The 27962-nt window shown below is 44.4% G+C and overlaps 1 protein-coding gene across 4 annotated transcripts in view; it reads right to left on the bottom strand.

Annotated features, from left to right (window-relative positions):
- LOC110495811 (neuronal membrane glycoprotein M6-b) overlaps positions 1-27962 on the bottom strand; it is a 33029-nt gene that overhangs the window by 4871 nt on the left and 196 nt on the right. For 2 of the 4 annotated variants that reach the window (XM_036952261.2, XM_036952260.2), the window contains exons 2-6: positions 2895-3081; positions 2494-2653; positions 1683-1851; positions 447-520; positions 115-180 (exon numbers count right to left, since the gene is read on the bottom strand). In XM_036952261.2, the coding sequence (XP_036808156.2) occupies positions 115-180; positions 447-520; positions 1683-1851; positions 2494-2653; positions 2895-3081 (656 nt within the window). Of the gene's footprint in view, positions 1-114; positions 181-446; positions 521-1682; positions 1852-2493; positions 2654-2894; positions 3082-19315; positions 20024-27962 lie in introns of those variants that run through there. The other 2 variants (XM_036952258.2, XM_036952259.2) reach the window with 2 other exon arrangements.

Genomic DNA, 27962 nt, shown 5'->3' with positions numbered 1-27962 from the left:
AGAACCATGAAGCGTGGAGGAGGGATTACCATGGCAACAGATCAGCGTGCCATGGCAACTCATGCAAATGATTCAAACATGGGGAATTCGGGATATAGGGCATCCAAAGCTTACCAATGCAATGAGGGTGGCGCCTGCCCCAGCGCACGCAACAATGTACAGGTGGAAAGACAGGTAGAACTGGAAAACATGGAGACCGATCTCTGGTTAGTGATGATACGTTCTTTGATTGACACTCATAAAACATGTCCTTTCCACAATCAGCCTCTGTATAATTGCAGTACAGTGATGAAGAACGTTATATTTTTGCGCTTTTAACAAACGTATATTAAAAAAATAATAATAATAAGTAGTGAATAGGAAGGTTTATATGATATTCCTATTATATGAGGTTCATATGATGTGCGTAAAGATTTACAGGAGGAGGAGGGGGTTGCCGTTCTCACCTCGCTGGTGCTACAGATGTCTCCTAGTGTAGATCCGCAGGCTTTGCCGGGTGTCGCGTTCCATGGGATAATACCTACACGATCAGGAACAAGAGATATCGGTTTAGGAGCGACAACTGTGGCTTTAAGACAGGCCCCATTCAGGGCAGAGCGGCCAATCACTTCATTTGGTGGGTAAAACCAGTTGAGTTGACGGAATGCGATAGTAAATGTTAACACGTCCTCTCATTCAGATGTATAACTGTTTATACCATCTTGTCATGACCTCTGCCGAGGTCGGTCCCTCTCCTTGTTCGGGCGGCGGACGGTGGTCGACGTCACCGGTCTACGAGCCGTCGCTGATCCATCTTTCATTTTCCATTGGTTTTGTCTTCTTTTTTTTTTTCTACACACCTGCTTTTCATTATCCAATTGCATGTTCATGTATTTAAGCCTCTGTTTCCCCCATGTTTGTTGTGAGTGATTATTTCTATGTTCAGTTCGAATCATGATGGCCTGGTTTTCTGACGGGTGCTGTGTTCACCCGTGCGTTATATTTACCCTTGGTTATTGGTCAAGTGTATTTGTTTACCTTGTGCCTTTGAGTAAAGTGCATTGCTCACTCATTTTGCTCTCCTGCGCCTGACTTCATGCACCAGCTACACTCACCTTCTGACACATCTGCCATTAAAGAGGACAGATAATGCACTGCTTCAGGGTGATGGTAACATGATATGGATGTCGATGCAGTAAATGACTTAAACACCTTATAGACATTGACATGTAAAGGTTAAGTGTTGTCAGCACCCGTAGCGAAGGCATAATGTTTATAAGATACAGCCTACCACAGCCAAGTGGACGTATGTCACACTGCATTAGGCTCTTATGCAGGGCTATATCGTGATATGGCGAATCTATATATGGCTCATATACGGACGTGTTGTGCCGGACGCTAAAGGCAGAATGGCCGTCACCTGAATATGGGTCACACTCTTAAATAAAAATCAAATATATTTATATAGCCCTTCGTACATCAGCTGATATCTCAAAGTGCTGTACAGAAACCCAGCCTAAAACCCCAAACAGCAAGCAATGCAGGTGTTGAAGCACTTTGGCTAGGAAAAACTCCCTAGAAAGGCCAAAACCTAGGAAGAAATATGTGTGTATGTGTGTGTAAACTCATGAACCAGGTTGACATAATCACACGGATCTGTGTGTGTGTGTGTGTGTGTGTGTGTGTTACTGAGTGACACTAACCGTACTGCCTGACGTCCACACAGATGGAGTCCGGATCGGTGACGTTGGCGATGGGGGACTTCATGGCAGCACAGGTAGTCCACATGTTGTAGAAGAGGAAGACTGGGATGGCTGAGAAGCCAAAGATCCCCAGGAAGGCCAGGCCCAGGATATATGTAAGGAACACAAACTGATGAAGAGAGAGAGGAGTTAGTGACATCATCATCCTCGTCGTTATCGTCAATCATCACACAAGCATTTCGCAACACCCGCAGTAACATCTGCTAAAAATGTGTACGTGTCTAATAGAATTTGATCATTGCCATTTACCGTCATTGTAATCTACTGCTACACAAAACACTGTACTATGTATAACTATCCCTCAATACAACGTCACCTAATGACCGAGGAGATTTAAACCCAAGCTCGTCATCAACCTCGTCACCATATCGTCATCCACATTACCCTGATACACGACACAGTACCTGGTTAGAAGGGTGGAGACAGTTTCATACGACGTTAGCTTGGCGACACTCGGGAGAATACAACCGTCCTCATAGCAGCCTTAAAGGCTGATGTTACTGGACATCTGCAGCAATTACACTAAACAGGCTGGAGAGGACAAACTGTGCCAGTTACCCTCCAGGGTTTGTGTACAGCTGTATGTGTGTAAATGCATGCACAGCATGTGTGTGGTTGTACGTGTGTGCATGTATTCATGAGTGCAATATTTGTGTGTGTGTGTGTATACATGCATGCGTGACCGTATTTGTGTGTGACCATATGGGTGGGTGGGTGGGTGTGTGTGTGTGTGTGTGTATTCATGTCTCACCGTGGCTGTGATGCAGCGGCCACACACGGTGGTCTTGAACTGGCTCTGCAGCTCCTTCTTGACGGCGCTGGTGGTGTAGAAGCCCTCAGCCAGCAGGATGATCCCATAAACAAAGAAGAAGGAGGCAATGCCGTAGATGACGTACTGCATGGTCTGGATCCTGCTCGGACGGATACAGTAAACAATGTGAAAACGGGCACATTCATATTGAATAACCTGGATAAGACTTGTTCAAAGACATATACCTTTACAAACGGTAAAGGTTGACATATAGGTAAAGACATATAGGAGATACATACAGAAATTAAGATCCCTTTCTCTCCCACACACACACTACCACACCACTCCCCCCACCCCACCCCACACACACACACACACACACACACACACACACAACTTACACGATGGTGAGGGTGGCGTGGTCAGTGGTCATCTGGGAGAAGTGGTTCTCCAGCATGGTCAGTGTGCCGGTCAGCGCCACATGACCACACCCGCAGAACAGAGCCACGCCCGAGAAACAGAGGATGGTGGCCACCAGCGAGGCGTAGGGCACGCCGCCCAGACACTTGATGCAGCATTCGAAGCAACCTGCAGAGGGAGACAGAGCACCTTGCTGAGAAGGAGCAAAGAACTACACAGTTGGTCAACGTTTTTGTTGTTGAGCTACATTAGCCTAGAACTCAGCCTCTTGCTACATTATAATGTAGGCACACATTGCAACTATACTATGTATGTATTTGTCCTGGAGAGCAACGGTCACTGCTTAATTAATCATGAATTAGTGAATTCATAAATGCTAAATGTGATCCGATTTAGCAGCCCATGTCATATCTGACTGAGAAAGGGATTCACTGTATGCTGTAGCCTGAAACCCTTGAGGATTAGCATTCTTGCTAACCTGTGTTGAGTAAACAATGCTTGACAGAAACAACCAACTCACATTTTCAGTAAAGTTGATACAGTAGTCTCATTGTCTCCAACCAAGAGCCACAACATGTCTTCTCTTCATCCATCTCAACCATATTGGAAACATTTTCACTTCATCATTGCAACTTTCCCAGTTAGAATTGACACGCTCAAGCACCCAGGAGTGTTCAATTTGACGTGTGTTCGTTAGTACAAGCTCCCATCTTCCCCAAAAAATAATCCCTTTCCTTTGTCTTCATAGAGAAACCTTTTGACCAATGGCATGAATAATGCACCGTCTAATTCTAAATGAAAACCCTTTTAACCAATGGCATAAATAATGCACGGTCTAATTCTAAATAAATGATTGCTACTTATTGTCAGAGCAGTGGTTTCTGGGCCACAGGCAAACAGACCTGGGCCGTGTTCATTAGGCACCAAACGGGAGAAAACAGACAAACAGGGAGGGACTACCTGAACTTTTTTCATTTTCAGCTTGTTTTCGTTTTCCATTGCAACGCGTTTTTCTACGGTGTGCCATAATGAATACGACCCAGATGTGTGGAACTGCGACTAGTTCAAATCCTCCCCAGCACACAGAGTAGTCAGATCTCCTACTGGATGTTCATAGAACAAATACAGAACCAATGCTAACCAGTGCTAGCACCACGAGATGCTAGCGTTGACCTTTGACTTCAAGCATTGCTAGACTAGATCCCTGACCAGTCCTCTGTGCACAGCACCCAGTCATACCATCTAAATGGACACTACTAGTTCAACACAGGCAGGATGAGAGAGTTTTGAGGGGTATACTATATTAAATAGTACTGTGTCATGGTGAGTCAATGGTACCCTGATATTTTGCTTTGCCAATGGCAGCTACAAAACTCCACAAAATCAAAACTCTATAGCGTAGCCATGGATTCTATTCTATTCGTTTTGTTTCAAGACCATTCAATCTGACGTGGCATCGGCAGTGCACTGTGATAAGCTCACAAAGAGTTTCGGGCAGGGTTGTAATGAAGGACCATTGTGGGAGGCAGTGGATCGGGTTTGATAGTGTTATGGTTGCTGGTTCCTCAGAGGAGGCAACAGCAGTGTTGTTAGAGGGGAAAAGAGAGAACGAAGGAAAGAAAAATGAGGGGAAAAAAACACATTACATTGAACACAAGTGCTAAGGCTTATGTAACTGCCCCGTTATAAATAGCATTGCAAACGTGGGATGTTACATCGGGGAAGATATCGCACTCTTACATGTGCCACTGTTTCCATGACAACCTGCTCCAATTGGCATCTCTCACACTAATTACAGACCGGCAAATATCTCCAGGAGTGTTACGGCTCTTTCTTTCACAGTAATTCCTCCAAATAAACAAATCCATTGTGATTTTATACATTTTCCATTTTGGAGGAGGATGTAGCCATAGTTTATTTGTCGTACTCAATTGATGAGGCTGAAATGAGTGTCGGGACAGAACCCGACTGAAAAGAAGGGGCCTATAGGCTATTCCGTTTCTATAGTGACGGGTGACAGAGTTGACTGTTAATGACATCCACAGGCCAACATCAATGGCATCCCATAATATCAGGCAAAGCATTTAGTCGCCCTCACTAGTGTTGCTTCCAACTGACGATTCACAGGACTATGGACTTCAACATCAACTGGATATCAACAGTTTGCTACAGGCATTGAGATAAGAGTGCTACAGGCATTGAGATAAGAGTGCGACAGACTCTTGTCTGCATGCTAGGCATAATAGTGATACTTCCAGACAGCACTAAGGTTGGCTTATCCAGAAAACACAAGGGGTTAAACCTAAGAGGCAGCTGCTGCTGAGCGAGAAGCTAAGACTCCAAGATGAGGCGTTGGTTGGTTGCATAAGAGTACGGAGACGGAGCGAGCGTTGCATAATGGATCTCTATCCCATTAATGTTAATGAAGTACCAACGCATGGCATGGATGGCCGTGTAGGGGCCACTAACTACTAACTCCTCCCATCTCTGCGGAAAACCAGGCTAAATGACGGAACGCCAAATGGGTTGGTCGATCTGGAACAACTCGGTCTGGTTCCCCTGACTTGTGCCCCTAGTCAAAAGGACAAATGAAATGGTTTACTTCCATCTCAAAAGACAACCATCCTGGCAGAGCTCAAAAGGGATTGGTCGAAATGGGACAAACAGGTCGGGCCCCCTTCAGTCTTGTGCCCCCTCGTCAAATGGAATGGTCCACTTTCTGCTTTAAACTGTGGGCCTGAACATGCAACATCTGAGAAAAGAACCTGGCTAAACGACCAGAACTCAAAGGGGGTTTGTCAAAATTGGACAAACAGGTCGGGCCCACCTGAGTCTTGTGCCCCCTTGTCAAATGGAATGTTCCACTACTACTCCACTTCCTGCTTTAAACGAGGGGCCTCATCCGGGGCTATGCTGCCTGTGGCAATGCCAGCTGAGCTGACCGTTTATCATCACAGTTAAAGTGCACTAATGGGAAACAGACAGGCATGAGCGGACGGCCTCGGCGGACCAGAATGGAAATCAATGGGGCTATTCATTATAGGCGAATTTAGGTGACAGAGCGAGGTCGAGACCATCTCTCTCACTTTGCCCTGCTTCTCTCTGGGGTGAAATATGAGAACTACAGGGCCCCAATAGAGCTATGGACAGAGACCTCAGACCAGACACAAGGCTATATATCTATATGCCCAATAGAGCTATGGACAGAGACCTCAGAACAGACACAAGGCTATATACAGTGGGGCAAAAAAGTATTTAGTCAGCCACCAATTGTGCATGTTCTCCCACTTAAAAAGATGAGAGAGGCCTGTAATTTTCATCATAGGTACACTTCAACTATGACAGACAAAATGTGAAAAAAAGAAAGAAAATCACATTGTAGGATTTTTTTTATGAATTTATTTGCAAATTATGGTGGAAAATAAGTATTTGGTCAATAACAAAAGTTTATCTCAATACTTTGTTATATACCCTTTGTTGGCAATGACAGAGGTCAAACGTTTTCTGTAAGTCTTCACAAGGTTCTCACACACTGTTGCTGGTATTTTGGCCCATTCCTCCATGCAGATCTCCTCTAGAGCAGTGATGTTTTGGGGCTGTTGCTGGGCAACACGGACTTTCAACTCCCTCCAAAGATTTTCTATGGGGTTGAGATCTGGAGACTGGCTAGGCCACTCCAGGACCTTGAAATGCTTCTTACGAAGCCACTACTTCGTTGCCCGGGCGGTGTGTTTGGGATCATTGTCATGCTGAAAGACCTAGCCACATTTCATCTTCAATGCCCTTGCTGATGGAAGGAGGTTTTCACTCAAAATCTCACGATACATGGCCCCATTCATTCTTTCCTTTACACGGATCAGTCGTCCTGGTCCCTTTGCAGAAAAACAGCCCCAAAGCATGATGTTTCCACCCCCATGCTTCACAGTAGGTATGGTGTTTTTTGGATGCAACTCAGCATTCTTTGTCCTCCAAACACAACGAGTTGAGTTTTTACCAAAAAGTTATATTTTGGTTTCATCTGACCATATGACATTCTCCCAATCTTCTTCTGGATCATCCAAATGCTCTCTAGCAAACTTCAGACGGGCCTGGACACGTACTGGCTTAAGCAGGGGGACACGTCTGGCACTGCAGGATTTGAGTCCCTGGCGGCGTAGTGTGTTACTGATGGTAGGCTTTGTTACTTTGGTCCCAGCTCTCTGCAGGTTATTCACTAGGTCCCCCCGCGTGGTTCTGAGATTTTTGCTCACCGTTCTTGTGATCATTTTGACCGCACGGGGTGAGATCTTGCGTGGAGCCCCAGATCGAGGGAGATTATCAGTGGTCTTGTATGTCTTCCATTTCCTAATAATTGCTCCCACAGTTGATTTCTTCAAACCAAGCTGCTTACCTATTGCAGATTCAGTCTTCCCAGCCTGGTGCAGGTCTACAATTTTGTTTCTGGTGTCCTTTGACAGCTCTTTGGTCTTGGCCATAGTGGAGTTTGGAGTGTGACTGTTTGAGGTTGTGGACAGGTGTCTTTTATACTGATAACAAGTTCAAACAGGTGCCATTAATACAGGTAACGAGTGGAGGACAGAGGAGCTTCTTAAAGAAGAAGTTACAGGTCTGTGAGAGCCAGAAATCTTGCTTGTTTGTAGGTGAGCAAATACTTATTTTCCACCATAATTTGCAAATAAATTCACAAAAATCCTACAATGTGATTTTCTGGATTTTTTTTCTCATTTTGTCTGTCATAGTTGAAGTACCTATGTACCTATGATGAAAATTACATGCCTTTCATCTTTTTAAGTAGGAGAACTTGCACAATTGGTGGCTGACTAAATACTTTTTTGCCCCACTGTATCTATATGCCCAATAGAACTATGGATAGAGACCTCAGACCAGACACAAGGCTACATATCTATATGCCCAGTAGAGCTATGGACTGAGACCTCAGAACAGACACAAGCCTACGTATCTATATGCCCAGGCACTCTGTGTTGTGTTGTGCATAAGAACAGCCCTTGGCCATATACCACACCCCCTCGGGCCTTATTGCTTAAGTATAACGTTTGGTGAAGTATGGGAGCCTACGAGGCTCAGTTGGAGAATTACAATGGCAAAATAGGAAACTGTCTTTCGTTTGTGGCCTATATTTCTGCCAGCAGTGAGAGAATAGCAAGGGCCTCCAAAGGCTCTCGCAAACAACCCCTCTCAGTGGTTCTGCTGTCAAGAAGTTCAGCCTACTGCTTTGTGATGTAAGAGAGGGGGGAGAGACAGAAAATCAGAGAGAAAGCGAATGGGGCAGAGAGAGAAAGTAAGATGAAGAGAGAGGAAGCAAATGGGAGAGAGAGAGAGAGAGAACATGTGAGAGTAAGCAAAGAGCACTTTTTTTGGCCCGGGGGCCAGTGAATAGTGGTTGCCATGGCAGCATGTTACCCACGACCCAGTTGAGCGGAGCCTGTAGCTAGCTGACTACATCCCTCCACAGCTCCTCGCTTCCCTTCCCACGCGTACACAGCAGAAGGACATGAACTCCCCCTCGGGGGTCAGAGCAGAGGGCTCAGGGATGGGGACATGACTCCGAACCTCAACCTGAGCATGGTCTGAACGAGGTAGGGGAGAATGTGCGTGGTCCAAAAGTGGTCTGAACACTCTTGTCAGCCGGTCCCAATTCACTCTCTACCCCTTTCCTTTGGCACGTCAATGCAGATCTATAAGATGGAAGCAATATATCTCCACCACTACACACCTATCCAGAGCCTTCAGATCTGCAAACATGGAAGGGGTAAGGATGGTTAGGGGAGAATTGGGACCAGCTGTGAGAGTACACAAAACCTGTTGTTAGAGCGACGACAGACAGAGAGAACTGCGGCTCTGTGGCTACGCCTCCATTATTCATTAGTCAGGTGATTGGTGATTGGTTTTTATCCCATTTGGAAAATGGGGCATCCACAGCCAGAGGAAAAGCCACTTTAACGTTCATATGTTGATGGGTAAAAAACTAAAGCTCTGAAAAAAAGACACCTATTTAAAATAGCTACTGTACTTGATACTTTTCCAAGGGGATTTTCCTGCTCCAAATTATGAGTCACGTTATGACACACTTAGTAAATGACACCTTTAGTAATATGACACATTACTAAATATTACGAGACATGATGATGAAATGTTACAGTGACACAACTCTACATTGACTCGTTTTAGAGCCTAATAAAGTCGGTTATAAAGACTAGCCCTGTGAATATTTCACCGCCAGTCTGTTCTCTTGCCTCAGGGGCTATTCCAGTTTAGAAACTCCGTATTCATTATAGGACAACTTCCTCTTGCATTGCATTGTGGGAAGACTCCCAACAGAGCTGTGTGGATCACCAAAGAGAGACACATGTCCTTTCTACAGCAGGAAAGAAATGGCTCCTTCAATGAGGCGTCGATGAAAGAGAAACCCCATCTGTTTAAAAAGTGAACAGGTTCGGGGTGGAAAACAGGCACCCGACACGTGTCATGATTAGAGATTCGTTGAATTTTGATAAATGATGACTAATACTTTCAGCATGTTCTGATATTTTAGGCTACTCCGTGTTTCTCATGTAGCAGTATGTTATATCCCTATTCTACAACTGCCAAGCACAACGATATAGACCAAATAAATAGTGAAATCCAACGGTTCTAACGACACGAGACAGCATGTTTCGGGCTATTTCTGTCAGATGTCAAAGGACGGTACAGTTAAGAGGATCACATGTGAAAAGAGCCTCCATCAAACTTCTCTGCCATATCCAGAGAACCTTTCCCACCTGACCCTGATCTGGTCTGCATCCTATAGCCATTTCTTACCCTGGTCCGGCATTAATATGAAGGACGCTAGGCGACAAGGTCCGTCGCATAATTAAGTGTAATGAAGTGTACAGCTTTTAAATCCCCCTCAGCACTCGTCTACGACACTCCTATAATTTGATAGATACTTTATCCCAGCAGTGATCCCTAACCCTGTGCACTTACTGTAGCCTTCGCTCTTTAGCTGTCGGCCTCCCTGCCTGCCTGTCTCTCTGCCTGCCTGTCTCTCTGCCTGTCTGTCCCCCTTCCTGCCTGCCTGCCTGTCCACCCCCCATCAGCCAGTGTACTGTTATGGGAAATCTGGGATAAACCTAGCCAGCTGTGCAGGGGACTCCCATCATACACTTATGCACACATTAATATACAACCGTACACAGAGAACTAGCTCTATGCAGTCAGGCACATGTAAATGGCATATAACCAGCTAGCACATTTGGTTTCTTGGAAGTTGTGGGAATGTACGTTTTTGGTTTCTCATTGATTCTGGGAACGAAGCCATACTTTTCCTGACCAGTAAAACTGAGAACATTCAGCCTATTCTGGGAACATACATTTTTACATTGCAGGGAGTTTCTGAGAACAACTTGGTATGGTTACCTGTAACGTTTTCCTGGAAGGTTTTATTAATTAATTTGCTTAGGCATTAATCATTCAAACATTTATTGTTGATTCTGGCACAGCATCAGTGAGATTTGAACTTATGATCTTCTGCTCTCTATCCATGGAATTAGTCCACTGAGCCACCAGGATGGAGCTAGAATGCCATCTTATTTTTCTCAACTCAAAGCTGTTCATTTTAGTTTATTCAAACAGACCCTGTTTCAAAGGAAACAAGCACTCATTAAGATCAGATGTGGCCAATTAGTGGGTGCGGCCAACACACCTGAAAATACTTAACAAGACAGAGGATAGAGAGTTTTGCTAATGCTGAGAATAGAATGTACATCTTTTTAAATAATATTTTTGGGACGTTACTAATGTTTTCTTGCAGTTTTTAATGGAACGTTTTCTTAATGTTCTGAGAACATGACTTTAAATAGAACCATGAGGAAACCTGCAGAAAACATTATGCTAAAGTACTAAAATCCCAACAAAGAACATTGTTTCTTAGCGTTCTTGGAACAATTTGAGAAACCTGCAGGAAACGTTATACTGAAATTCACACCTAAGAAACATATGGTTCTCAGAACATTATGTGCTAGCTGGGTATCCTGCACCATTCCCAGAAACATCGTGGGGAGGTTGTATACAAAATAACCATAGGACAACCACACTCCAAAAGGAACACCTACGTGAAAATGCTGTTCATTGACTACAGCTCAAGTGTTCAACACCATAGTGCATTCCAAGCTCGTGACTAAGATAAGGACCCTATTATTAAACACCTCCCTCTGCAATTGGATACTGGACTTTGACGGGCGGCCCATCCGCCATGCTGAACCTCAACACAGGGGCCCCGCAGGGGTGCGTGCTGAGTCTCCTCCTGTACTCCCTTGTTCACCCACGACTGCGTGGGTCACACACAACTCCAACAACATCATTAAGTTTGCTGATGACACGACGGGGTGGTAGGCCTGATCACCGAGGACAATTACACAGCCTATAGGGAGGAGGTCAGAAACCTGCCTGGCAGTGTGGTGCCAGAACAACAACATTTCCCTCAACGTCAGCAAGACAAAGGAGCTAATCGTGGACTACAGGAAATGGAGGGCCGAGCACACAAATCTACATGTACATACTAGAGGTCGACCGGTTATGATTTTTCAACGCCGATACCGATTAATAGGCCGATTTTTATATACATATTTGTAATGATGACAGTTACAACAATACTGAATGAACAATGAACACTTTTAATATAATACATCAATAAAATCTATTTAGTCTCAAATAAATAATGAACCATGTTCAATTTGGTTTAAATAATGCAAAAACAAAGTGTTGGAGAAGAAAGTAAAAGTGCAATATGTGCCATGTAAAAAAGCTAACGTTTAAGTTCCTTACTCAGAACATGAGAACATATGAAAGCTGGTGGTTCCTTTCAACAAAAATAAAAAAATAAAAAACATGAGTCTTCAATATTCCCAGGTAAGACGTTTTAGGTTGTAGTTATTATAGGACTATTTCTCTCTATACCATTTGTATTTCATATACCTTTGACTATCGGATGCTCTAATAGGTACTTTAGTTTTGCCAGCCTAATCTCGGGAGTTGATAGGCTTGAAGTCATAAAAGTTGTAAAAGAGCTGCTGGCAAACGCAGTAAAGTGCTGTTTGAATGAATGCTTACGAGCCTGCTGCTGCCTACCACCGCTCAGTCAGACTGCTCTATCAAATCATAGACCTAATAACACACAGAAATACGAGCCTTAGGTCATTAATATAGTCAAATCCAGAAACTAGCATTTCGAGAAGAAAAAAAACAGAGCGTTTATTCTTTCAGTGAAATATGGAACCGTTCCATATTTTATCTAACGGGTGGCATCCATAAGTCTAAATATGGCTGTTACATTGCACAACCTTCAATGTTATGTCATAAAATTCTGGCAAATTAGTTTGCAACGAGCCAGGCGGCCCAAACTGTTGCATATACCCCGACTCTGCATGCAATGAAACGCAAGAGAAGCGACACAATTTCCCTAGTTTAATATTGCCTGCTAACATGAATTTCTTTTAACTAAATATGCAGGTTTAAAAATATATACTTCTGTGTATTGATTTTAAGAAAGGCATTGATGTTTATGGTTAGGTACATTTGTGCAACGATTGTGCTTTTTTCGCAAATGCGCTTTTGTTAAATCATCCTGTGTTTGGCGAAGTTGGATATCTTTGTTAGGAAGAAATAGTCTTCACACAGTTCGCAACAAGCCAGGTGGCCCAAACTGCTGCATATACCCTGACTCTGTTGCACAGAACACAAGAGAAGTGGCACAATTTCCCTAGTTTAAAGAAATTCATGTTAGCAGGCAATATTAACTAAATATGCAGGTTTAAAAATATATATTTGTGTATTGATTTTAAGAAAGGGGTAGATGATTATGGTTAGGTACACATTGGTGCATTCGCTTTTTTCACGAATGCGCTTGTTAAATCACCTGTTTGGCGAAGTAGGCTGTGATTCAATGATAAATTAACAGGCACCGCATCGATTATATGCAACACAGGACAAGCTAGATATACTAGTAATATCATCAACCATGTGATTATGTTAAGATGGACCGTTTTTTATAAGATACGTTTAATGCTAGCTATCACCTTACCTTGGCTCCTTGCTGCAATCGCATAACAGGTAGTCAGCCTGCCACGCAGTCTCCTCGTGGAGTGCAATGTAATCGGCCCTGATCGGTGTCCAAAAATGACGATTACCAATTGTTATGAAAACTTGACATTGGCCCTAATTAAAATCGGCCATTCCGATTAATCGGTCGACCTCCAGTACATACTGTATTACCTCAATCAAGTTCCAAGTTTTAATGTCCCATGCACAAGTACAGTGAAATGCCTTTCTTGCTAATTTAATCAAACACCAACTACCTCGTACCCAAGTACACTGTCTCTGTACCGGTACTCCTTGTATGTAGCATAGCATCGTTATTGTGCTATTTTATTGTGTTACTATTTTGTTTTTTGCTATATTTGTGTATCTATTACTTTTATTCTATCAATTTTCATACTTTTTAACTGCGTTGTTGGGTAAGGGCTCGTAAGTAAGCATTTCACGGTATTGTCTACAACTTGTTGTATTCGGCACGTGACAAATAAATGTAGATAACTTTTTTTTTGTTTTACACACACACACACACACACACAGTATCATTCCTATGGTGAAACCAGAGGGGTAAGAGTGTGGTCTACCCTTGTCCCTCAATCCTCAAGGTAAAGATTACGGTCCTCTGCTCTGAGACATTACATGAAAGTACGGCTCCATGCATTGTTTGCAGCGGTGTCGCATTAATTCACCAAAATTTAAGTCTGAGTCTCCAGCCAAAGGGTCTGGTACAGTCTGAATCGGGGTGGCAATGGGCTTATGTAACAGACTTAGCTAATGCCCTTTCCATTGCCCCTGTCATGTGATTATGGCCATTCACATGGTCAAATTAAGCATTTACATTTCCACCAATGTCTTCTTCAGGTCAGTCAGTGGAGGGAGGTTTTCATACCTCACTGGTAAGGATGGACACTGGCCCAATGTAAAGTTCAGTCCATTTCTTACAGATGCCAATGGAATCAAAGATGGACTCCACAGCAGAGATTGGCCAGAGAGCCCCCTGTCCTTTCTTAGTGGTGGTTATTTCAACATGATGTTACATTGCGAATACAGATACAAGTGAACCAAAGTCATGAGAGAATTTACAAACAATTAGGGAATAACACACAGTCTCATGGAGCCCATTTCCATAGAATAGTTTTCCATTCAATGTTTCCATTAATACACCATATCCTCTTTTGTCTTTTGCTCCATTTCACTCTCTTTGTAGTCACTGGGCAGAATCACATTGGCTGTCTCTCTTTATGATCCTGGACGTATTGATGTCATCGTTAACGATGACGAGAGTTAAATCGGGCACACTGAGATTTATGGGATGTGAGTGGAGCGAGCAGATTGGGCATTAGTAGGCGATGGAAGAGGGCCAAAGAGACTGGCAGGAGGTTGGCACGGCTGGCATTGCGTTGGAACAATGCATGCTGCTCCAACCTGTCACTCAGTGCTATTCGTATACCCACATACAGAGCATACTGTAGACAAAATGAACACACAGCATAAACACACTAATGTGCACACAGACACGTACAAAAGGAGTAAAACATACATAATTGAATTCACACAGCCTAAGGAGCTGCATGTGGATACTCCCACTAAAATACATCTTATGCATGCATGCATGAATGCACACACACACACTCCCCGGGTGGAGGCTGACAGCGTGTGTGTGTGTGTGTGTGTGTGTGTCAGAGAGAGCAAAAGAGAAATTGTTCAAGGCCTTGGAGGTTAATTAAGATAGTGGAGATGAGAAAGAGATGACAGTGAATGGGTGAGAGAGGGATGTAGCAGACTGACTGAAAGAGCGATGGGATATGAAAGAGAGGGCGAGAGAGTGAGACATTAGGAGAGACTGGGTCAAATAAATGAACAGAGAAAAAGAAAGGGGAAGATGGGGGGAGAGAGAGAATCGCCATGTAGCCAGCAGCATGAAAATCCTGCCAAGTGAAGGCGTCACTGTACACTCAGAAAAAAAGGGTTCTGAACGGGTTCTTTGGCTGTCCCCATAGGGGAACCCTTTTTGGTTCCAGGTAGAACCCTTCTAGATAGCACCTTTTTGTAATGAGAGACCTGCCTATTACAGCCATGATATGAGAGAGATACCAAGCCAACACATAAAGAACTAGGAAACCTGCTCACTCCTCCCTCGCCCCTTCTCACTCCCACCTCCACCTCCCCCCACGTCTATCAAACAACAGGTCTCCTGAAGGGGAGGGACCTTTAGATACACAGGGCCTCAGCTGGACCTTTCCTGAACCTTCTGAGAACGGAACGACTGTGTGTGTGAATTTCTGGGATCTTTTATTCCAGCTCATGAAACACGAGACCAAAACTTTACATGTTGCATTTATATTTTCGATCTGTGTAATTTTCACATACAAACGTTATATGTCCCAATCAAAATATGCTTTCCAAAAATAACATGGTCGTTGTGCTAGAATGTTCCTTTTGATTGCCGATATTCTGCATTTATCCGAGTGCCATCAGGTTTCATGTGTCCATGTAAACAGGATTATTAGGGAAATTGTTCTTCTTCCAAAGCATGCAAACATTTTAAATCAAACTATTTTATTAATCTGACATTCCACAATAATTGCATTATTGCATTATTATGTGCATGTAACGGCACTCAATGTAACCAGGGAATTTCACACACACCACCTACATCCACTTATGCTGCAGTTGGATACATTGCATTGAGAATCTTTACACAGAGGTTCAGTACAGTAGAGGGTTTAGCACAAGGGAGCATAGCGCTGCGAGTGTTCTGCCTGCGTTAAGCTTGAACGGTAAATGAGGAAATGTTCTACGACTCATATATTAAAACGGAACCCATCAGCGCTCCACTGTTACGCCCCATCGCCGTGGTGGTGATGATGCAATCCCTCACGGTTGTGATCTGAAGATGTGGACGGCAACGCAGCGGAGAGTTACGTAAGGGAGAACATACTAACCCCTGCCCCCTCCCTCCTTTCCTGTGTGATACAGGGAGAATAGGAGGTTTATGCCTGGCTAAGTCAGTCTGACATCATCGAGAGAAAGAGAAGGAGAGAGAGGGAGGGGGAGACGTAGGTGAACTGACCGAGCGGAAAATGGTGACAGAGAGTGAGCGGAAGAGGAGGGAATAGGAAAGGCCAAAGGAGAGAGAAAGAGGAGAGAGAATAACTATCCTGTTTCATACAATAGGGTCAGAGACCAGTCCCTGTACTGAGGCACCACAGGTCCAAATAGTAGGGATATAGCCTATAATAATTTAAACTCTCTCGCTCTCACAGCCTCTACTATATTGGAGTACAATATAGCCCAACTGAAACCCCACCTAGCCTCCTCAAGGGGTTTGGCAGAAATACAGGGAGGGATGCCAACTGGGTGTTCGAAATCACAGCCAATGTGAGCGGTTGAGTTTGTCTTCGGCCTGAAAGGCGGGCGTGGCAGATGTCAGCAGAGATGTTTTATAGGCTACATTGTAAGGGACTTTGATGTCAGGTCACATCTTTGGTCAGATTACATTATGAATTGTGACGGATGCGTCAACTGAGGTGTTAGGCCTGCGAGAATGCTTTGGTTCGATCCCTCGAGGCCGCCTGGTTGCCCGAATCTACAGCTGTTACTGTGCAACTGATGTTGTTGGATCCCCAATGGAGGTGAGGCACTTACAACACACAAGCTTCTTACATGACATGGCAGAGCTTCAACTGCTTGCCCTACTCACTCTAAATCTCTTCCATCTTAGAGATGCTGAGGATTATGGTGCAACGTCCACAGTTGTAGAATATACTCCAGCTGTAGATCGTGAAGACATTGCCAGCCACACAGCCCCTTCCCTCACTGGGAATGCCATCCACAGCCATACCCCTAACCAATCCATAGGATATCAGGTTACATTCATTTCGTAGAGATGAGCTACATATCCTGTAGAAGGTTAGTTCTGCAAGTGTCATGTAAGATGATTCACCACAGGAGAACTTCCTAAGGAGATGTTATACAGTATTGGGGAAGCTACTCTTAAAATATGGTTTACCAAGCTACCAGTTACTTCACACGGAAGTTAAACGACACTAAAGCTACCGGTAAGATACAAATATAGTTGACTTAACTAAAGTTACTTTGAAATTGTAGTTCACTACCGCCAAACTACTTTCTTGATCAATTATAATATCTAAATCTGAAATGTCATAGACTAGAAGTTGCCAGAACAGACCACTGTGGAGTCAGATGTTAACATCCTGTGTGATTTGGCCTATTAAACACAACAACTGTGTTTTAGGTGAGAATTAGGCATGTCTGATGCTGAAAAAGGAAGGATGTTAATAGCCTACTTCACCCATTTTCTTTTTTTCTTGCAAAAACAGTAGTGTGCAGCTCCTGTAGTTAGCTACACTTCTATATACATGGCAAAACAGGAATTAACTACTGAAAACACTGTCAAGATTTGACTACCACCAAGCTGCTGCAAAATCTATATGTATAGTTCACTACTCCCAAACATTGATGTTATAGTGTTAGTTATTAGGTCAACGTAGGCTATTTGTTGGCTATGGCAAGCCTTATGACATGTAGCATGTATGCCTACTAAATGTAAATCGCCATGTAAAAAATATTCAAATGTAACCACATCTGAACAACGCATTGAATGGATGGGGGATGGGGAGAAAGCCTTGGTGTATGTTGTACACTGTTCGGGGAAAAGAAAGGTGCTATCTACAACATAGGTGTTATTCGGCTGTCCCCATAAGAGAACCCTTTGAAGAACCCTTGTTGGTTCCAGGTATAACCCTTTTGGTTAATTGGTTCCAAATAAGTGCATTTTGGGTTCCGTGTAGAACCCTTTCCACGGAGGGTTCTGCAAGGAACCCAAAATGGTTCTAACTGGAACGAAAAGGGGTTTTACCTGGAACCAAAAAGGGTTCTCCTATGTGGACAGCCTAAGAACCCGTTTGAAACCCTTTTTTTTAAGAGTGTAGGGTTATATGGCTAGAAACAGGAGGATGGATGGATGGGGTGGAAGGGTAAAGAAGCAGCCCTGAGGACACCGTTTTAGCTGCTACATAGCACTGGCCTCTAAGAACTGATTTAGGATCAGATTTGTGCATTCAACTCCTGACCTCAGCCACAGGGAGGTAATAGAACCAGCTGCTATTAGATTTAGTAGGCTGTAGCGCCAAGGGATAGTCTGTATCAAAATGATTGATTGAAATAGTGATTGTAAAACAGTGTAGCCTAATTGAGGTGATGGACAATGTTGCCTGTTATCTGATTACCGAGAGGTAATGACTGGGCAAGGGTGTTATTTTGCCCCAGTAACCTATATCACAAACAAACGTAGTCCCTATACACATTCCTATACATTGGGCAAATTGATTCGGCCCCACCCCCTACTTTGTAGCTGGACAAAGGCAACGACAACCCAACATATAGCGGAAACAATATTATGCCTTGCGCATAGCCTACTATTTATAATTTGTCATTCCATGACCAATGGTGGTCAAAAGCTGCCGTTTTTACGAGAGTTATCATGTGAAATGAGAGGACCGAGCTTGGTCTGTGTCAAGTGGAAAGGGACCCCAGTTTGTGTGTCGCTGATCCCTTATTCCCAGATAGATGTTTTTTTGTGATTTTTTTTTTAAATCAACGCTCGCCAACATACGGGCGCCCTGCGCTGCATCCTCTTATACTCGAACAAAATAACCACATCCTAATTTATCTATTCCATAAACCAAAGACAACAATGACAGTCACATTGACGACCACGTTTATGGCAAAATCCCTTTGTGAAACGGCTATTTCGCAATGATGAGATCCAATCTCGGCAGCAGTGGTCCATGCACCTGACCATTAGCCCACACCATTACGCGCACCTGAGACAAAAAATATATATATACAAAAAAGGAGACAATACAATGGAGACAACCCCGCCTTTGATGTGCCACACGAGTCATTTATCATTTTCACATGATTGAAAAACAGGGTAATGGTGATTCTACATGGCTGCAGCAAAGCAAGGCACATTGGCATTAACTCTGCTCCATAAAACCGAGCGCGCGCCTTCAGCCCTCTGTCTTGGTCAAGCAAAACATGTCCAAATAAAAATCAACGTTGATGCGACACACACACAAACAAATAATGTCATTTAATATTCTTTGTAATTTGTAAAAGGCTCATAACAAAACACATGCCAGAGCAAGCCACCGTGCAGGAGAAAACAGCGCTTTTGTGTCACGTGAAGCGAAGCCATCGCAAGTAGGTGAAATCGCGCAGTAGTCTAACAGTACGGTTGAAACGCGCAAAAACGCTCCGTATCACAACAACGACCATTCCGTACCTTTGCTTTCTTCCCTCTCCTCTTGGTTTTCCTCTGTGGTAGACTCCATGACTGGCTTCGTCCCATCCATTTGGAATCTTTTCCTTTGAATACTTTTTCTCCCTGGCTTTTGGATTCTGACTTTGCTCTCTCTCTCTCTCTCTCTTTCTCTCTCTCTCTCTCCCTCACCCTCTCTCTCTCACCCTCTCTCTCTCCCTCCCTCACCCTCTCTCTCTCACCCTCTCTCTCTCACTTGCAAGCTTAGCTCCTCTGTATACACTAGGCTACAAGATTCAAAGGTCTTGTCCGATTTTGCACAGATTAGTGCTCCCTAAACGATGCCAGCTAACGCTTTAGCCGTATGTCACTTGCAATCCCAATTTGGCGATGAAAACGTCGATCATGGCAGATTTTTTGAGCGCCCATTCTATTTGATAGTATATCACGTGACCCATCCCTGCCTCCAGGCACATAGCATCCCTACACTTCTGGAAAAAAGGGTTCCAACAGGGTTCTTCAGCTGTCCCCATAGGGTAAACCATTTTTGGGGGGGTTATTCCAGGTAGAACCCTCTTTGGTTCCAGGTAGAAACATTTTGGGGTCCAGGAACCAAAAAGGGTTCTTCAAAGGGTTCTCCGGACAGAAGAAGAACCCTTTAAGGTTCTATATAGCACTTTTGTTTCTAAGGGTGTACAGCTATATGACACAGGCGAGAGAAAGAAAACAAGCAAGAGAAAGAGAGAGAAAAGGAGAGAGAGATACAGATAGTGAGGTGGTCACCCCTCCAGGGTTATAGGTTACTGCACCGCAGGCTGTATCTGTTAGCACACACATGCACCAGTGTGCAAACTCACAGCACTGACACACAAAAATACACACACGTCAACGCTCACATATGCACTTGCACTAACGCACAGCAGCTACCACACAAAAACACACCGCCCACTCTCCATCTGGTGACTAGAGGGCTAGAAAGAGAGAGAGTGGGTGATCTACAGGGAGTATGAGAGAGAGAGAGAGAGAGAGAGAGAAGAGGAGAGAGGGAGAAGAGGAGATACAGAGAGAGAGAAAATAATGCAGAATAGTCTAGGCTTTATTTGATCTGTAGTATAGGCCTACAGTTTGGGGGGGTTGGGGGGGGGGGGTTACAGAAAATATTAGATATTTCATGCTGAACAAAGAATTACAGAGAAAAAACATATTCATAATTAATTTGAATTAATTTGCTGTGTACTATTGTTCAGCTCGTTTTCTAATAATACACACCTCCTCAAACAAAGGGACGCCATCTGCCCCGAATCCTCTTAAATAAGGTATTAATTCTGATGCACGTGGCCTAATGCAGCTCAAATGCTTGGTGTCTAGCTGGACAAAGCCTAGTGCTCTGTCTGTTGTAGCAGAGCCACACAACTGTCCAGGAAAGGGGCTTTCAGAGCACACACAGGTGTTTTACAGAATGGCATCAGGAGTCAGACTCTGATGCTCTCTGAGCTGAGCAATGGGCAGTGCAGTTTAACCCTACAGCTAGGCTCCTGAAGGTTGAATATCGTCACACACACACACACACACACACACACACACACACACATCATCCACCCCCACCCCCCACACACACTATCCAATCGTCATAGAGGGGGAGCAAACCGCAAACCTCCTGGGTGAACCTCAAGGTCCATTTCCCCCACATCCAATAATCCCTTATGCTGGGTCACAGATTAAGCACTTGTCCAGAAGATGAGATGCAGTGGGCCCTGGCACTCTATCCTTCCGCACACATATAATACACACACACACACACACACACACACACATAATACACACACACATATACTACACACACACACACACACACTACACACACTGAGGTTCGGATCCAATCTGTTCCAATTTAGGAGATATAACAAGTCAAGCCAATACTGTATATCCTCTCTGGAAATCTCCTGCAGAATCAGACATTGGGCTTTGGTCAAGTAGAGTGGCTATCAGCCCCAATCATAGAATCCTTGACCATAGTGTCATACCAAAAACAGCTGTTCTAGTTATTATATTTCTATGGTTAGTCCGTGGTTGGGAGGGACATTGGGGAATGGGGGGGATTTAATATCCCTGTATATTCATCCTCTGAATCCATATGACTGCATCCTGTATACTGGCTGTGAATTACCCACTAAGGACTAACAAATGCGGTCTAGACAGGCCAAGAACTAACTCTCTCTCGTTTTAGTGTGGCCCTCTGACACACTCTGGTCAAGGCCACCCTGATCACTAGTCTTTGCTGGCTCATTCTATGTCCCAGAATTCCTCTCTCTATTAAAGTCCAAAAACTGCACTGAACCAAAGATGTCAGCCACATGGCTACCCTTTAAAAAGAACTCAACAATGTAACACTGCCTTTAATTCCTCAGAGGAAATTACTACTTACTTTCTTATGACCACAAAATAATAATAATTTAAAAAACTATGAATATGAATTCAGGAGCGGGACCGGGACCCCTCTCCTTCCTCATTACTGTGGAATAGAGAGAAACTAGAGCCACAATGGGTCGTCTCTCTCCCAGTAATGAGGCCATTACGGCTCCATTATGCCCTCCGATGTAGAGTTAATGGGGAGAAAGGAACAGTCTGGCCTCCCTTTGATGTCCCTGGAAACAACACTGCAGTTATGTCCTCCAATTCTGTCCCACTCCCAAAGCACCTCCATTTTGGAAATCGGTTTGCAAAACTTAACCAATTCGTTAAAGGATATTTATGTACAGTGCCTTGCGAAAGTATTCGGCCCCCTTGAACTTTGCGACCTTTTGCCACATTTCAGGCTTCAAACATAAAGATATAAAACTGTATTTTTTTGTGAAGAATCAACAACAAGTGGGACACAATCATGAAGTGGAACGACATTTATTGGATATTTCAAACTTTTTTAACAAATCAAAAACTGAAAAATTGGGCGTGCAAAATTATTCAGCCCCCTTAAGTTAATACTTTGTAGCGCCACCGTTTTCTGCGATTACAGCTGTAAGTCGCTTGGGGTATGTCTCTATCAGTTTTGCACATCGAGAGACTGAAATTTTTTCCCATTCCTCCTTGCAAAACAGCTTCGAGCTCAGTGAGGTTGGATGGAGAGCATTTGTGAACAGCAGTTTTCAGTTCTTTCCACAGATTCTAGATTGGATTCAGGTCTGGACTTTGACTTGGCCATTCTAACACATGGATATGTTTATTTTTTAACCATTCCATTGTAGATTTTGCTTTATGTTTTGGATCATTGTCTTGTTGGAAGAAAAATCTCTGTCCCAGTCTCAGGTCTTTTGCAGACTCCATCAGGTTCTCTTCCAGAATGGTCCTGTATTTGGCTCCATCCATCTTCCCATCAATTTGAACCATCTTCCCTGTCCCTGCTGAAGAAAAGCAGGCCCAAACCATGATGCTGCCACCACCATGTTTGACAGTGGGGATGGTGTGTTCAGCTGTGTTGCTTTTACGCCAAACATAACGTTTTGCATTGTTGCCAAAAAGTTCAATTTTGGTTTAATCTGACCAGAGCACCTTCTTCCACATGTTTGGTGTGTCTCCCAGGTGGCTTGTGGCAAACTTTAAACGACACTTTTTATGGATATCTTTAAGAAATGGCTTTCTTCTTGCCACTCTTCCATAAAGGCCAGATTTGTGCAATATATGACTGATTGTTGTCCTATGGACAGAGTCTCCCACCTCAGCTGTAGATCTCTGCAGTTCATCCAGAGTGATCATGGGCCTCTTGGCTGCATCTCTGATCAGTCTTCTCCTTGTATGAGCTGAAAGTTTAGAGGGACGGCCAGGTCTTGGTAGATTTGCAGTGGTCCAATACTCCTTCCATTTCAATATTATCGCTTGCACAGTGCTCCTTGGGATGTTTAAAGCTTGGGAAATCGTTTTGTATCCAAATCCGGCTTTAAACTTCTTCACAACAGTATCTCGGTGTGTTCCTTGTTCTTCATGATGCTCTCTGCGCTTTTGACGGACCTCTGAGACTATCACAGTGCAGGTGCATTTATGCGGAGACTTGATTACACACAGGTGGATTGTATTTATCATCATTAGTCATTTAGGTCAACATTAGATCATTCAGAGATCCTCACTGAACTTCTGGAGAGAGTTTGCTGCACTGAAAGTAAAGGGGCTGAATAATTTTGCACGCCCAGTTTTTGATTTGTTAAAAAAGTTTGAAATATCCAATAAATGTCTTTCAACTTCATGATTGTGTCCCACTTGTTGTTGATTCTTAACAAAAAAATACAGTTTTATATCTTTATGTTTGAAGCCTGAAATGTGGCAAAAGGTCGCAAAGTTCAAGGGGGCCGAATACTTTCGCAAGGCACTGTATATCTGACTTGGCAAACTGGATCGGTCCGATCTTTCACAAGTCAACATGTTTAATTCAAATATCGACTCAACATCAGAGAGATTATGTTAGGCCGAGGGGATGTTAATTGCTGTTGCTATGGTGACATGTCAACATGACGACAGCCATAAGCTGATTGAAATTTATGAAACTAACGATGCTATCGGTTCCTAGGACACGTCCTCCGTGTTCTCTCCGACAGCCGAAGTCAATAAATTGCAAATCTTTGAAATCCTGAGCCTAATATGGATGGCTGTAAAGAGAGTCTATATATAATCAACCCTGTGGGTGGATGTTCTGTCTAGGCCAGAGCTGCCCAACCCTCTTCCTGGAGATCTACCGTCCTGTGGATTTTCAGTCCAACCCTAATTTATCACACCTGATTCTACTAATTCGCTGCTCAACAAGACCTTAACTAGCTGAATCGGATACGCTAAATTAGGGTTGGACTGAAAACCAACAGGACAGTGGATCTCCAGGAAGAGGTTTGGGCAGCCCTGGTCTAGGCCATCAGCAGTTCAACTTATGACATGGTCTGTAGACGATCTCCCCAGAGCTAGTGGATGGCCACCCAGACAGAGGCTTTAGAACAAACAGTCATGTTTTTGTTTACGCCTCAAGCTCTCTCGGTCTCCCTCCCTCTCAAGAGCTATTTAAAGCCCCCGAAGACCTGCCTCCCCTCCACCGCTTGCGGGGCTCTCCATCCATTAGAGAAAACAACAGGATTTTCTCAATGCACCAAGAACAACAAGCACACCACCCCTAGAGGCATTCTGCATGCACCTGCATCATCCCAAATGGCACCCTATTCCCTCATTAATGGTACTCTAAAAGTAGTGAGCTACTGTATATAGGGAATAGGGTTCAATTTCAGACACGCCCATGTTATTGGACAAGTTCCCATGATTCTCATGACCCCCATTAGGTCACCCTACTGCAGCCTACCGTGTTTCCTCCAATGGGCGGCCCTTGTCTGACCCCTGAACCCTCTCTGAACCGTCGTCGGAGTCTAGTGTCCTACTAACCTGGGATAGCAGCAACCCGTCCAGTGATGGTGTGTGTCTACTGCTTATCGGGTGGGGATGCAGTTTCATCAACTGATCACAAACACCAGAAACCAAATTAATACACACACACACACACACACACACACAATCTGGGAGTGGGCATTAGGAGCCTCCTGCTGACGCTTTAGTCTAATCCTGGCCATTTTAATTGCCTTTGCTCCCTGTAAAAGGGAAACGTTGGCTGGGAGAAAACCAGTGGATGTTCTGATTAAGTCAACCACAGCTGGAACTAGAGGACATGGAGGGCTGTGAAACAGCAGCGACTCCTATTCTGCTCCCCTGGTTAGACGGGGCAGAGCGGACAGAGCCGGCCACACGGGACGTAATCTGGCAGGATGACCCACTTTCCTGCCAGGCCGTTCTCTGCGCACTCTCGCCCCGCCCCTACGCTGGTGGTCGCTAAGGAGACGCCTAGCTCCCTCTCATCAGGGACTCTGAACGTGGATGCTGGAAAGAGTTAATCCTTAGTAACCAAACACACAAACATCAACGGAGTTGTAGGTTCTGGCGGCACCTTTCCCAATCCTGCCGACAACCTTGCCTGCTCATACTCACTCCCCACAGTTTTACTAGAGCAAACACCCACATACAGATCCACTCTCACACATGTACATCCATGCAAACTCTGATGGTCGCGTCTGACTTGGCTCTCAGACGCTGCCTAAATGAAAACACCCGCAACTCTAGTTTCCTCACCTTAACTCTGGCTGAACTATACTGTGTGGGCCAACAATTTCCTGAGCCAGCATCCATCCCTAGACATATAGGGATGTGAGGGGAGTTACATAGGGAAGGGAGGGGGGAGTTACATAGGGAAGGGAGGGGAGTTACATAGGGAAGGGAGGGGGGAGTTACATAGGGAAGGGAGGGGGGAGTTACATAGGGAAGGGAGGGGGGAGTTACATAGGGAAGGGAGGGGGGAGTTACATAGGGAAGGGAGGGGAGAGTTACATAGGGAAGGGAGGGGGGAGTTACATAGGGAAGGGAGGGGGGAGTTACATAGGGAAGGGAGTTACATAGGGAGGGGAGTTACATAGGGAAGGGAGGGGGGAGTTACATAGGGAAGGGAGGGGAGTTACATAGGGAAGGGAGGGGAGTTTGAGGGTTCAAGAGACTCCAAGACAAAACACTGAGATCCCAGGAATGGAGACACATTGGGATAAAAGTGTCTGAATAACACAGGGGACAGGTCACAACTTTCCTCTCGAGAAGCAACCACTGTTTGATAAAAACAGATCATTAATGCATTTTGCTTTCCCGTCTATCTTGTGCAACATCTTCTGGTCAGAGAGCTCAAAAGCCAAGGAGCTGAGGATGGAAATCGAGGCGGCAGTCTGGGGTCTCCCAATATCTCACCACCATCTTTGCTGACATGCTAAACACAGCCCTCCTACTCCACCCCCCCACTGTTTTATCTGACTAGCCCCGTAATCCCTCTGGCCCTCTGGCCCAGATACTGCAGGCAGCGCAACATGATGTCACATCACACCCCCCCCCCCCCCCCCCCCCCACCCCCACCATTTCATATATCCCCCAGGAAGCCAGGGTCACATGACCAGGGCCTTTGCTTCAAAACAACCCGCCCCCCACCACCCAGGATAATGTCGCACCTGCGCCTAGCCTGTCGCTCCAACGGAATCCTTTACAGTGATCACTCAGAGGCCAAAAATAAGTCATTTTGCAGGAGGTTAGTATCATCATCGTCATCGTTATGGTTCCCTTGTAGATGCAAAGAAAGATTGACACGGCTACAAATAGGCATGCTCGGCCTGTATGTGTGTGCATGTATGTGTGTGTGTGTGTGTGTGTGTGTGTGTATGTATGTACGCGCACATGAGTGTCCCCAGATCACACGTGACAGGATTGAGACGGTGCTTTTAAGCTTCCAGCATACATAGCTGTCGCTATGGCAACAAGTTATCTCAACGATCCATCCATCCATCTTCCCATCTCAGAGACCAGAAAAACCAATGGTTGCATGAAAGTCTCAGAAATAGCTCCTACCACGTGATTGGTTACATTAGCCAGACAGCCAATGGCGGTCATGGAGATTTCTTTACAGTGAGAAGTGGGGTAAGAGAGGAAAAAGAGAGGAGTAAGACCTCCGCTCCGGTTCTCCATTTACCCAAATATCCTACGTTAGTTTACCAAGTGTGTGTGTGTGTGTGTGCACATGTTCATCAAGTGTGTGTTGAATAGGCTCTTCGCTGTTCAACTCACAATAAACAAATGGCCATTTATTTATTTATTTTACCAGGTAAGTTGACTGAGAACACATTCTCATTTACAGTAACAACCCGTGGAATAGTTTCTGGGGAGAGACTGGGGGATGAAGGAGCCAATTGGAGCCATCTCTGTCTGTGAAGCGCTTCATGAAGCAGTAACGCAACCGTTTCCTAACCAACCAGAGGAGAGCAAAGAGAGAGGAGAGCAAAGAGAGAGGAGAGCAAAGAGAGAGGAGAGCAAAGAGAGAGGAGAGCAAAGAGAGAGGAGCGAGATGGCTCTTATTGGAGAGGTTGGCTGACAACTAAGTGAGGTCCTCGTGGGTAGTCAGTCAGTGTCATAAATCAAACTCTTTGCTCACACTGCAAGCAGAAACAATTTCACTACGAGAATATTCCCAGTCTCTGTTGGGGCAGAGCGTAGTCTGCCATCAGACTCCATGGATACACACTGCCAGGTCGGCGGAGAATGTCCAGAGTAAAATTAATTATTCCAAGGCCACAGCTGGGACAGAACACTTGGATTCTTTCCCATCCATTTGGGCTACAACAGGGGCCAGGACACACTGTCACCGCATTCCCTTAATTTATTAGCGTAGACAGAAAAAGCTAACATAATATAAAACAGAATACAAAAAAAAAACGATTTATTATCTGTAGCCTACTACATTCTTTAGACCTATTAGTTTATTGGATTATAATTTTTTGTTGTTACGTAAAGTCAGCCAAATCACAGAAAATGCTCAGCACTCATGCATTAGACAGTAGACTAGATTAGGCAAAGGAACTATGAGAGCGCAGTTCAGATGATAGAATTTATACCTGCCACCATAAAGAAAATCACTTAACATCGCCTTAATCTTGTCAATTGATCGTGCGTGTAAACTACGTCTATGTGCCCACTAAATAGAGCACTCTATCCTGCTGAAAACCATTGTTATGACATGAAAAACAAAAAAAATACATGTATACTCAAGTTTTCCAGTTGAAGAAAAGGAAAG

The sequence above is a fragment of the Oncorhynchus mykiss genome, chromosome 18 (genome assembly GCF_057628025.1).
Source record: "Oncorhynchus mykiss isolate SJ-2025 chromosome 18, ASM5762802v1, whole genome shotgun sequence".
NCBI lineage: Eukaryota > Metazoa > Chordata > Actinopteri > Salmoniformes > Salmonidae > Oncorhynchus > Oncorhynchus mykiss.
Note: the sequence above shows the minus strand (reverse complement) of the source record. Positions and strands in the feature narration are given on the sequence as shown.